We start from the raw sequence: 12,089 nt of genomic DNA on the forward strand, positions 1-12,089 counted from the left end.
CTGATAGATGGCCATAAACACACCTTAATTGGCCTCTTTTCGTGGGCTGGTTGGTGTGTAAGTCTGCAGCTTTTGTGGGTCGAATTTGTGTCTAGGACTGGCTGTTGTTGGGTAGGCGTTGAGTATATCAGCTCTGGACAGTGGTATGGGCTGCCAGATGACGGAAAACCTCCTTCCATATGATTCCACCCTCGGGAGGTTGATGCCATCGGTATGGAGAATGATATGATGATCGATGAGCTAATGCCTAGGTATCAACCTTGGATCCTTTGGCAGCGGGGGCCCTAAGACACAGCAGAAGTCGAAGATGTCACTGTTTTGTTTTGTCAGCCGTTTTGTTTACAGATATGTCTATTCTCTCAGTAAAGTGGGACCATACTAGTAAGTTTCGCAGCATTTGTCGCAGCAGCTCTGCTCTCTTCGGGGCTCAATGTAACCCGGAACGGTGAGGACCATTGGTTCGATGGGGCGCTGAGGCTGGGGTGTTAGTTTGGGGTTGGACAGAGGAAGGGGAGACCTACAGGCTGCCGGGAAGTGACATTATGAACACCAGAGGTTGAGGTAACATTCTGCACGCTGGAGGGGGTCCGACTAGGGCTTATGTTGAACCCGGTAGCGGTATTAGGGGCATAGGACACGCTGGGGTTGATGATTGGGTTGGCTAGACGGACGGGAGGGGGGGAGGTGGAGGGTTCTGGAGGGACTGTGAGGTGGCGGGAGTTGCTGGGCTTTCTCTGACTGGCAAGGCCAGGAGTGGTGGGATTGGTGGAAGACATGATTTTCTGTCGATGGTTGTGGGGGCCGGTTTGGTATGAGATGGGTGTAGAATGATTTGAGAGGGGGCAAGTATGAAAGAGGCAACGTATCCATGCCAGAATGATATCTGTCGAGATGAGGCTCACCGGCGTGTCCCGTGAAAGGGGCGCCGGCAAGGGGGCAGCCCAGATTCGCTGCTCACGGTGCTGCTGGAGCGGCTGCAGAGAGTGTGTGAATTCTCTGCTATAAGCGGCACAAGATAGAAACTGACAGTGTTAGTATACTCACGCTGCAAAGATATGGTGAGTGTTGGCTTCTTGGAGCAAACTGAACAGAGAGTATGGTGCCATCTTGTGTGTTCATCACAGAAAGCCAAAGCGAAAAACACAGGAACAGTTCAATGCATGCATTTATGTAGCTAGGAGTTACGGGAGAGGTCTAAATGGTCTGTTTCATTTCGGGATCGACTAGGTATGCAAGCCTACTGTCTTGTCATGTAAGGGCTCATTGTGTCCAGAGAGAACATGTGTCGTTCCTAGCTCCTCCTTGTTTTAAACACTCTATGGCTTGGGACCTATAGTTGTTTTGAGTGCGCGACGAACGAATAGAGATGAGGCTGATGGTGCGGTATATTCCCGTTGTTGGAGTGAGAACAAAATGAATGGGAGTAGGTGACACTTCTCCTTTGACTTATTCATGAAACCATTGACCGGAAGAAGCTATTCTGAAATATTATATAGAGGAATAAGAACAGGTTACTCCCTTTGCTGAGAAAGTCGCAAAATGTACAATGTCTCCAGCCAAATCTGAAGCCCAAATAGGAAAGAAGTGCTGGTGTTGTTGAAATATCCCCGATAAGCTGATAAGCTCACCTCCGAGAGCGGATATCGGTCTATCCAGCTGAAATCAGCCCCGCGCTCTCCTCTGCTACATGCATGTGGGTCTTGGGTCTGAACGATCGCTGCCCCGCCATGACTGACTGGGGTTGTGAGTCAAATCAACTTTCTTGGTGTGGGTGGCCATTGCTGTAGTTGAAGATATTCCCGTCGTCCACCACCTACGCCAAAAAAACTCCCAATTGCACACCAGAACAGCAATATGGCTCAAACAAGCAGCGCCTCAACTGGGGATCTCACCACAGAGATCCTCCAGGCTCTTTCCCAGAAGGACCCCATCAACTCGACCGAGGCTTTCCCCCAGATCCCCTTCGAGTTCATCAAAGCCGCCCTCGACCGTCTCGCTTCCCGGTCTATGGTCAAATACGAACAAATCGAGCGCGAAGAGGCCTTCTTGGAACCAGAGGCTGAGATTATCGTCAGCCACGGCAGTCACGAGGCCCGTGTCTTCGATGCGGTGCACAAGGCGTTGGAAGGCTTGTCGATTCAGGATTTGGAAAAGGAGATCGGCGACAAGACAGTGACCAAGCTTGGTCAGGGCAAGGCTTTCAAGGAGAAGTGGATCAAGAAGGATGGTAGCAAGTTGGTTGCGTTGGTATGTGGTTTGCGCCGAGTCTGGTCGTTGACAACGACAAGCATACAGATGCTGACTGCAGTTGGTATAGGTCGACTCGATCAACGATGTTACGAGGGATCAACTCAGGGTGATCAAGGAGACAAAGACACACGATGCCAAGATTATTGCCGACCTGAAGAAGCGCAAGCTTCTTAAGCTCCAGAAGGTCATTTCCTTCACGATACACAAGGCCGAGAAGTTCGCCCTCGAAATGGTCAAGGAGGAGACAGATCTTACCGCCGAGATGCTGGCATCTGGCGCGTGGAAGGAGGCTACTTTCAGTGAGTGCTGGCAGAGCTGTGCGCATGGCTTGGGCGGGAGCCAATACTGCTTGCTGTCCAAGGCCGGCACGAGAAGGACAATAAGGACAACAAGGCTGACACTCTGGCAGAGCCATACAACTTCAAGGCACTGGGTGCTGATCAACATGCTGGTGCCCTTCACCCCCTGAACAAGGTCCGCTCTGAGTTCCGGTTAGTTGAATCTCTGCCAAGCCCCCATTTCGACCCCTAACCCTGGGCTGGTTATACTGACCTCTTGCACAGTCAAATCTTCTTCGAGATGGGCTTCACAGAAATGCCTACCAACCAGTTCGTCGAGTCTGGCTTCTGGGTATGTTGGGTCATGACGTGGTCAAACTCTGCGTGGCTAACATGATCACAGAACTTCGACACACTCTTCGTCCCTCAGCAGCATCCTGCTCGTGATCTCCAAGATACTTTCTACGTCTCAGACCCACCAAAGGCCGGCAGACCTACTGCCACTGGTCCAGATGACAAGGCGGACTATGAGGAGTATTTCAAGAACGTACAACAAGTCCACCAGGACGGCAAGTATGACTCGATCGGTTACAGATATCCCTGGGCTGAGGATGAGTCGCTAAGGTATGTTGTTCCTGCCACAATTTGCAGAAATATGAATTAATTCAGTGCAGACTTGTTCTGCGGACACACACCACTTCCGTTTCTGCTGCCATGCTGCACAAGCTCGCGCAACAGAAGGACGAGAATGGGCGTGTGCCACCAGCGCGGTACTTCTCTATCGACAGAGTCTTCAGGAACGAGACAGTCGATGCCACACATCTTTGCGAGTTCCACCAAGTAGAGGGCGTCATTGCTGATTATGGCCTGACCCTCGGTGGCCTGATGGAGTTCATGGATATGTTCTTCGGCGCCATGGGTGTCACAGATTTGCGTTACAAGCCTGCGTAAGTTGTTCTGCTCTACCCTGGTTCAAGAGCAGATGCTGATGTTTCACAGTTACAACCCGTACACTGAGCCATCGATGGAAATCTTCTCCCACCACAAGGGCCTCAACAAACTCATCGAAATCGGTAACTCTGGTATTTTCAGGCCTGAGATGTTGGAGGCGATGGGTCTGCCCAGGGACTTGAGGGTGTTCGGTTTCGGTCTGAGTCTGGAGAGACCAACTATGATCAAGTATGGTATCTCCAACATTCGCGAGCTCCTCGGCCACCAAGTCGACCTGAGTTTCGTGCAAAAGAACCCGGCCGTTCGTTTCGACAAATAGGTGAATCTACGATCGACGGGGGAAAATCAAAAGATCAAAACATGTAAACAGTCATGTCCAAAAACTGTCCACAGATGAATGTGGTGCCGAAAGAAATGTTGTGTAACGATGCCACCGCAGTCCAGGCAGCGGCATTATCTATGCCGACTTGGCCAGAAGTGGCATTGCGGTGAATCTGTGTAGAGTTAGCCAAGACGGTTGCCTTGCCGTGCTTGCTCATGTTGCGAACCGCCGAACCTCTGAATAATATGGTCCGCAATTCTTGTATGCATGGCGCTTGGGAGAGTGACGAATAGAATCAAAAGAGTCGTATACCAACTAATCATGAGACCAGCCCTACGGGGGGAGATTACCCCACATTGAATGAAACAGATACCGGTTATGTTAGGGATTAACAGCATGTAAGGTTCTTTTGACTAACAACTCGGGCCGTCCTCAGCTCGCGGCGGCGTTGGACGGCTAAGACGGAAGTGTAACCATTGTAGAGTTACGTTTTTTAGGACACGCCGAGGAAGCCTGAGGACCGAGGCGAGGACCATCCATGCCTGATAAGGCGACCAAATTGGGGGAGTGGTCACAAGTGTGGGAGGATGACATGATTGTTAAGTTGCTTGGGGGTTCGTATCGAGCGAATGGAATGCTGGGTGAGTGAGTAATAAAAGAGTTGTCGGAGCCTTGACTGGAAGGACTTTTGTTCTACTTTCCTCAAGTCCTTTTTCATTTTCCCTTCCTTCTTCCTCAGGTCCTACATCAGGCTTACACATACACACCATCTCTGAGGGAAAGTGCTTATATATTCCCGTTACCCTACCTACCCGACACACTGGAACTGGGCGGTGGCAGTGCAAACTGTAACCACCGATCAGATAATCTTTTTGTCCAATTGTTTGCGACATGACGTCTTCGTCTTCTTCTTCGGGACAAGGCTCCCGGCCGGGTCCGCTTGATATTGGGGGTTCTTCATCGTCCAGAACAACGGTATGTTTGCCTGTTAGTGGTTGGAGAGGCCGAATGAACAAGGCTGACGACAGGAAAAAGGACTATTTTAACTGCAATGGTGAAGCGACATCGCCTACGTCTCCTGCGTCGACTACTGCCCCGCTGTTTCCACGGAGTAGGACGGCGTATGGGAGCTCGCCGCCTGATTCGGTCAAGGGTGCCAAGAGCCCGAGGAAGGTGAATGCGAATAGTTATTGTGGGAGGCACTCGGATGAGTTTCTGTTTGGGGGACGGTCGTTGGGGGATTTGTGGAGGGCTGTGAAGAAGTGACAATTTTGAAGGGAGGGTGGTGACGACAAGGCATGATGGATATGGGCATTGGTATATGGCGTTTAGATTTGGACTGGGGAGGATTTTGGATTTTGGATTGATGATACCTACTCTGCTTTTTATGTTTGATTAATTGTTGTACGAGAATGAATGAGGGTATTTACAGTTGTGCTGGCGCATTTATACTGAACAATTGCGGGGTTGTTGGTTGCCACTTCTGTCTGTTAGCCCCCCAAATCTTTGGACATTTCACTGCCCCGGCGTTGCCGTAGTTTATGCCCCTACTCCCTATTGAGCATGACTTTCAAACCCCCATATTTTTTCAAAAAGCCCATCATCATCATCATCATCATCATCATCATCACCCGTCCGTCCCTTTCAGTTATTCCGACAATCTGGTCCCCTAACCCGACTCCGTCCTAGCCGTCCTCAATCCCAATTCGCCAAGCACCACCCCAACCAACCCACCACCGGAGCGACCCGCACTTTCTCCACAGTGACAAACTTCCCTTGAGACCCCTGTCACCTCACACACTGAATCGCGCAGGGCGCGGTCCAGCTCACCAGCTCCGTTTTGTTGAATCCCGCCCCAAAACAATTTTTTGCTCTGTTCTGTTTTCTCCTCACAACACCACGCATTCCCAACTAGGTATCACGACTGTGTATTCCAACCGACAATATGAGTACAACAACAAGACCCACGCAAAAACCGCCCACCTCGGCCCTCACGCCGAAAAAGCTATACCTTGTATTATACAACTCCGCCTCGGCGGTGGCCTGGCTGACGGTGCTCGGGAGGGTGGTCGTGACGTTGAACTACAAGGGGGATCCGTTTTTCGTTCCGTTGGTGGTGGACAATTTCGCGAGGGTGACGCAGACGTTTGCTGTGATGGAGATTTTGCATGCTTTGACTGGTGAGTCCCTCCCCCCTTTCGCAACTCTCTAGGGAGCCTCGCTGACGAATCACCCCCCAGGCGTCGTCCCCGCCCCCGTCTTCACAACCCTCATGCAAGTCGCCTCCCGCCTCTTCCTCATGTACGCCATCACGCTCCCCTTCCCCCAGCTCAACTCTTCCTTCTGGTACTCCTCCATGCTCTGCGCCTGGGCCACCACCGAGGTTATTCGATACACCTACTTCGTCTTCAAGCAATTCGACCGCATCCCGGCTTCTCTTCACTGGCTGAGGTATTCTGCCTTTTTGATCCTCTACCCTATTGGGATCAGCTCCGAGGTTGCCATGACGCTCAGGGCTCTTTGGGGTCCTGCGAGCAGTGAGGCGTTTGCTTGGAGCAGCTGGTACCCTCATGCGCTGGGGGCAGTGTTGTTAAGTTATATCCCGGGGAGTGTGGTGCTTTATGGGCATATGTTGAAGCAGAGGAGGAAGTATCTTGGTGCTGGGGCGAAGGGGGAGGAGGTTAAGAACCAGAAGAAGAGACAGTAAATGAGAGGTTGAGGAATCTAGGGGATTAACAGAGTTAAGATGAGGTCCAATACGGGAGGATATGGCATTGCGTTATGGCATTACGACATTGGTTTTTTGGACGACCATGGTTACGATTGCATCAGTTTGCACTTTGAAGGAAAACAGCGGTCATTTCCAATGCGTTGAAAAGGACGGGGCGGAAAAGATCAACGTGTGTGGTATCTTACTTGTGTACTAGTACGACGTTATAGACAAGAGGAGGAGCATCATAGAAAGCGAAGCCGCGAGCACCTGGTTATCTAGAAAGGCAAGGAGGAAAAGGGGGCGGAACGAGAACCCCATAACAAAGAAGAACGCCGATTTCCAAAACAAAGCAACCGTCCCAACCTCAACGCCGAGCCATTGGCCCCTTATTATGTTGTCCTTATGCGTGTATCGTCTCTGTCGAGCTCTCATACCATTCCTGGTTTACCCAGCTTGCGATCATATCTCTCGCATCAGCGGAGAGTTTGTCATATCCTGGATTCTCTTTTGGTTCGAACATTGCTGTCGTCTTTGTTAGCCACCCTCGTTTGGATCTCACAACTGGAAGAATGCTCACACATGTGCGCCCAAGTCTCATCCCTCGCCTTGTCGTTAACTGCTGGTCGCCAATCCCCGGCCTGATCCCTCTGCGGCACCACGCAAAACGTCCTCTCGTCTCCCAGCACTGTGCCGACCATGCTGACCTTTTCGAGAGCCCCCGCACTTTTCCCCAGCCGGGTGTAGAGGTTCCCGAAACCGACGTTCAGCTCCTTGTTGAGGCGCATCATGTACGCCACCCGCTTTCGAAGTTCTTCTTTTCGGGCGAGGCAGCCGACGAATTCGAGATGGGAGGTGGCCCAGGTGAGGCCTTGGGTTATCTGCTCGCGCTTGAGGTAGGCCGCCGCTCCTGTTGCGGTTATTGCGCCTACTGCTCCGGCTGCCAGGGCGAGGGTCCCCCATTTCCCCCACCCGCCTCCTCCGGTTTGTGGTTTTTGGTCTGGTTGTTGTTGTTGTTTCTGGGTGGATGGTGGGGCTTCGATGGCTTTTTGGGGAGCTTGTCGTTGTTGGTGGTGGTTTTCTTTGGCTGCGTTGGATGAAGCACCGCCCCATATCGATGCCAGGCCGCTTAGTTGACCCATCACTTCTGCTGCTTTGGAGTAGTGCGTTTCTGCCCCGTGGGCGACGACGCCGGGGGAGATGCCGAGATAAGGGGTGTCGAAGGCGAGGACAGCCTGGATGTAGGGGAACATGAGGGAGTTGAGGGGGGCTTTCATGTTGCCTTGGTCGGGGGAGTTGCCGTTGTTGGGGATGGAGCCGTTGATTGCTTGTTCGGAGGCGATAGAGATGGCTGTTTCGGCGGCGACGATGCCGCCCATGGAGTGGCCGATCAGGATGACGCGGACGCCGGGCTCGACGGTGGGGGAGGGGGTGCCGAGGGAGACTTCGAGGTCGATTACCTTGTTGAGGAGCCAGTCGCGGAAGCGGTTGACGCAATCGGTTAGGTCGCCGCGGGTTTCGTAGGTGGGGTAGATGAGGAATTCGAGGTTGAGTTTGGGGAGGAGGGCGCGGAGGAGGGAGAGGAGGTGGGTTGGGAAGGCTTGGTTGGGGCCGAAAGTGTGGTCGTTACCCTTGAAGCCGTGGATGAAACAGAGGAGGAGTGTCTTCTTCATTTTGGGGATGGGTAGGCGGTGGCATTGGTGGTCGGTTGGGCGGGTGCGACTGCAATATAGGGAACTGCTTGAGCTGTGATATAGAAATAGAATCGGGAATCTAGAACTGCATCACAAGGCTGGCGTTGCGGGCGCTCAGTGTGGGGGCGGGGCCTGTGACGCATGGCAGATTGGCACTTCAGGTTGATGCAACTCCACATGCCGTTGGAGATCTCCCAGAGGCTTGTGAATGCCCAGAACGCTGGGGCTTGCATTGCTCTTGGTAGGCCATATCATGGAAAACTGATACGTAGACTGGTACCCATCATAGAGCTACTGAAAGACAGTCAATAGCTGCCGGAGCATAGGCAATGTCCCTAGCAGGTAGTTGATAGGACTTCAGGAATAATCGGGATGTCTTGCAAGAGAGTTAATTGACGGCATCTATCGTCTTTCAAGGTCTTAATATTCCATGTCGTGGCCTGCATGTTTGTCCCTAGTGTGAGCACATGCCGAGACTTGAGCGATTCTAAGCCTGGTTCTGGTTCTTCGTGATACGAATCTTGTAGGAAATGGCGAGGGACACTTCATAACGACATACCCAGTGTTTGATGGAAATCGTATTGGAGATGGGTACTTGGAAGTAGGGTGGCGTCCAAGGCTAGGCAGTTCTGGAGGTGACAGCTTACAGTGCCACAGCTGTTCGTGTCCTAGTTGACAGTTCATAAATGAGAGATTTCCAGGACGTGGCAGCAGACACTGCAAGATTATCTTCAGATTATCTTCATAATTCTATTCTATCTCTTCCATCGTCAAAGAGATCAGTCAATCGCTGAAGCAGCGGCATAAGAAACTCTTGATTAGGTAAGCTTACACCCCGTTGCCTGTGGGCCGCGTCCGTGCGCAGAAACGCGCCAAGAGAGACGGGCCCTGGCCCTGAGCGAGTTGCTTCTTGTCGCAGTGATCAAAAGCGCGGAAACGTCTCTGAGCATCATCCAACTTCAGTTCCTTTCAGCGCAGTCGAGGTGACCAGCCTGGCATCGACCACGACGTACTTCGTACCATGCCTTGAACTCGGTTCGGTCGCTGCATCTTCTTTCACTTTTTCTTCTCCTGCTCGGTCTTATTAACTGCTTCATTAAGGTTCGGTTTCTTCTACTTTTGATTTACTACCATATGTGCCGCCGTTCGGTTTGCTTTTCAACTACCACTTGCCAGAAATACCTAATTGCCATCTTTCAATAGTCACCATGACTGAACGCGTCTACGGCGTCACGCCGCCCATCTCGACGGCTCTGCCCACCGAGGCAGAGAAGCGAATGCACCAGGCGCTCCATGAGGAGCTGCGTGCCCAGGGCACTTTCGAGAGTCGCGCCGAGACAGAAGCGAGGAAGAAGGTTATTGCTCAGCTTGAGAAAATCACAACTGCGTTTGTCAAGAAGGCTACGGCCGAGACCCAAAACTCGTTCATGGTGCGCGAAGCGATTGGGAGGGTGTTTACTTATGGCAGTTATCGTCTTGGTGTCTATGGTCCGGGTTCCGATATCGATACCCTGGTGGTGGCCCCCAAGCATGTCACGACCGAGCAGTACTTCCGTCTCTTTCCTCCCCTCCTCGTCGAGATGGCTCCCTCCGGCGCCATCACTGATCTCACTCCAGTCCCCGACGCCTTTGTGCCCATCATCAAGTTTGAGTTTTCCGGTATCAGCATCGATCTGATCTTTTGCTCCATCAAAGGTCTCACCCAGATCCCCGAGGACAAGAGTTGGAACCTGACCGACAACACTCTGCTGCGCGGACTGAGTGAAAATGAGGTGCGTTCGCTCAACGGAACAAGAGTCACAGATGAGATCCTCAACCTCGTCCCCGAACCTGCTACCTTTAAACTAGCTCTCCGGGCCATCAAGCTGTGGGCGCAACGCAAAGCCATCTATGCGAACATTATGGGTTTCCCCGGAGGTGTTGCCTGGGCCATGCTGGTTGCCAGAGTGTGCCAGCTATATCCCAAAGCAACAAGTGCGGTTGTGGTGAACAAGTTCTTTCATATCATGTTGAAGTGGCCCTGGCCGCTGCCTGTCTTGCTCAAGGATATCGAGTACAACATTTCCGTTACACGGGCCCCTGTTTGGAATCCCAAGGTACGTCAAACACCTCATAAGCTTGGACAGCAATTGACTCACCATCTGTACAGCTATACTCCAGCGACAGAAACCACAGGATGCCCATCATCACCCCAGCATACCCAGCCATGTGCGCAACCCACAACATCAACAGGTCCTCCAAGGTGGTGATCATGCAAGAGTTGGAGAAAGGAGTCCAGGTAACTGAGGAAATCATGACAGGCAGAGCACCGTGGAAGGCGCTATTCACCAAACACACCTTCTTCACGTCTGACTTTCGGTATTACCTTACAGTCATTTCGTCTAGCAGGACCAAGGATGCCCAGAACGTGTGGTCAGGTTTTATTGAGTCGAGGGTGCGTGTTCTTGTGAACAAGATTGAGAATCATGCCGCCATAGTACTGGCGCGCCCATTCAACAAGGGGTACGACCGTCAGCACCGTTGCCAAAATTATGAGCAGCTTGGAGATGTGGTCAACAGCGGAAGCTTGGCATACCTGTACAAGCCCACGCCCGAGGAGGAGGAGAAGGTTAAGGGTGAAGCCAAGACAGAAGTCAAGGCAGAGTTGATCAATGCGAATCTGAAGCCAGAGAGTGTGTTGCAAGATGGCCCAGTCGTTAAGCCCGAGCCTGATACCGAGACTGCAACACCCCCGCCCGTTACCGCAGCAGATGGAGCTGCCATCAAGCCAGAACCGGGCGCAGAGTCAGCCATGCCACCCCCGGCGCCACCACCAGTCGCCGATGGGGTCAAGAAGGAAGAAGTCACAAAGAATGGAGATGGAGGCGAACAGAAAGACGGCAACGACGACGAAGTCAAGCTTGCCGATATCCCGGAGAAGAAACAGGAACTGGAAGTGTTTACCACTAACTACTACATTGGGCTACAGCTGGGCAAGACGCCCGCGTCACTCGATCTTTCTCGCGAGGTCCAGGAGTGGATGAGCATGTGTCGCAGCAGCGACCTCTACAAGGAAGGCGTCAACTTTCTCGCCGTCACTCACATTAAGAACACGATGCTTCCCGACGACGTATTCGAACCTGGCGAGGTGAGGCCGCGTCCCCCGAAGAAGAAGCTCAAGAGACAAGCGCCGGATGATTCTTCGGCGCAGCAACCGACAAAGAAATCCAAGCCAGTCGGGCCAGCTCTAACCCCGGCCGTGAGCTAGCGGTCTCGTGCGAGCGTACCATGAGACAGAAAGTTTTGGAGTGTAAAAAAAGCAACACATTGTTGAGTTATGGGATTTGGCACCTTTGAGAAGATAATCGCGAGAAAAATTTACAACAGCGGCTGGGTTTTGGGGCGGCGGCGGCGGCGACGGCGTTGGTCATTGGGTATGGGGTAGTGTAAAGTATTTAGATCTTTCTAGACTAATAGAGTTAGGGTTTTGGGGCACAAGTGCCTCCCAAATTTCTTCGGATTGCTCTGGGTCAATGGGGTGATGGAATGTAATTTATGCTATGTCGATGTATATAATCAAATGCTAATCGAAGTTTGCAACTTTCAATGTGAGGTGTGATTCTCAGACGCCATGATGACTAGCAGGATAGTGATGCTTTTCTGATTCTGGTAACGAGTGATATCAAGCAAACAATCAGCAATACCCAAAAATCTCTTCGGCACTGTAGGGGACTTTGGGGGGGGGTCATGGTCACCGGCGGAGAGGGGAGGTGGGATAGGGACTTTTGGACGGGGAGGGCGAGACTCGAGTTCGGCGGCGTGGGGGGTTGAGTTTGGTAAGGTGCATGCCGTGATTGTTGAGAAGATCAGTAGAATACTAACGGCGGTGTGGAGGAGGTTGACCA

The 12,089-nt window shown here is 52.1% G+C and overlaps 5 protein-coding genes across 5 annotated transcripts; 4 read left to right on the plus strand and 1 right to left on the minus strand.

Moving 5' to 3' along the window:
* The first annotated feature begins 1,740 nt into the window (after positions 1-1,740).
* FRS2 (Phenylalanyl-tRNA synthetase, beta subunit, cytoplasmic) lies at positions 1,741-3,940 on the plus strand. The gene is made up of 7 exons (XM_062950363.1): positions 1,741-2,247; positions 2,318-2,549; positions 2,660-2,741; positions 2,814-2,880; positions 2,932-3,152; positions 3,203-3,475; positions 3,528-3,940. Exons 1-7 carry the CDS (start codon positions 1,855-1,857, stop codon positions 3,796-3,798), a joined length of 1,539 nt encoding a protein of 512 aa, XP_062796373.1. The 5' UTR covers positions 1,741-1,854; the 3' UTR covers positions 3,799-3,940.
* Positions 3,941-4,308: 368 nt separating this feature from the next.
* QC764_707460 (uncharacterized protein) lies at positions 4,309-5,067 on the plus strand (the record flags this gene model as incomplete). Its single annotated transcript, XM_062950364.1, has 2 exons — positions 4,309-4,776; positions 4,837-5,067. The coding sequence occupies exons 1-2, from the start codon at positions 4,693-4,695 to the stop codon at positions 5,065-5,067; spliced, it is 315 nt and encodes a 104-aa protein (XP_062796374.1). The 5' UTR covers positions 4,309-4,692.
* Positions 5,068-5,746: 679 nt separating this feature from the next.
* Positions 5,747-6,783, plus strand: QC764_707470 (uncharacterized protein; the record flags this gene model as incomplete). Its single annotated transcript, XM_062950365.1, has 2 exons — positions 5,747-5,981; positions 6,042-6,783. The coding sequence occupies 2 exons, from the start codon at positions 5,747-5,749 to the stop codon at positions 6,506-6,508; spliced, it is 702 nt and encodes a 233-aa protein (XP_062796375.1). The 3' UTR covers positions 6,509-6,783.
* A 219-nt stretch (positions 6,784-7,002) lies between these two features.
* QC764_707480 (uncharacterized protein) lies at positions 7,003-8,184 on the minus strand (the record flags this gene model as incomplete). The annotated part of the gene is made up of 1 exon (XM_062950366.1): positions 7,003-8,184. One exon carries the CDS (start codon positions 8,182-8,184, stop codon positions 7,003-7,005), a length of 1,182 nt encoding a protein of 393 aa, XP_062796376.1.
* Positions 8,185-9,029: 845 nt separating this feature from the next.
* PAP1 (polynucleotide adenylyltransferase) lies at positions 9,030-11,769 on the plus strand. The gene is made up of 2 exons (XM_062950367.1): positions 9,030-10,301; positions 10,355-11,769. Exons 1-2 carry the CDS (start codon positions 9,414-9,416, stop codon positions 11,450-11,452), a joined length of 1,986 nt encoding a protein of 661 aa, XP_062796377.1. The 5' UTR covers positions 9,030-9,413; the 3' UTR covers positions 11,453-11,769.
* The last annotated feature ends 320 nt before the right edge of the window (positions 11,770-12,089 follow it).

This window comes from Podospora pseudoanserina, assembly GCF_035222485.1.
Source record: "Podospora pseudoanserina strain CBS 124.78 chromosome 7 map unlocalized CBS124.78p_7, whole genome shotgun sequence".
Lineage (NCBI taxonomy): Eukaryota > Fungi > Ascomycota > Sordariomycetes > Sordariales > Podosporaceae > Podospora > Podospora pseudoanserina.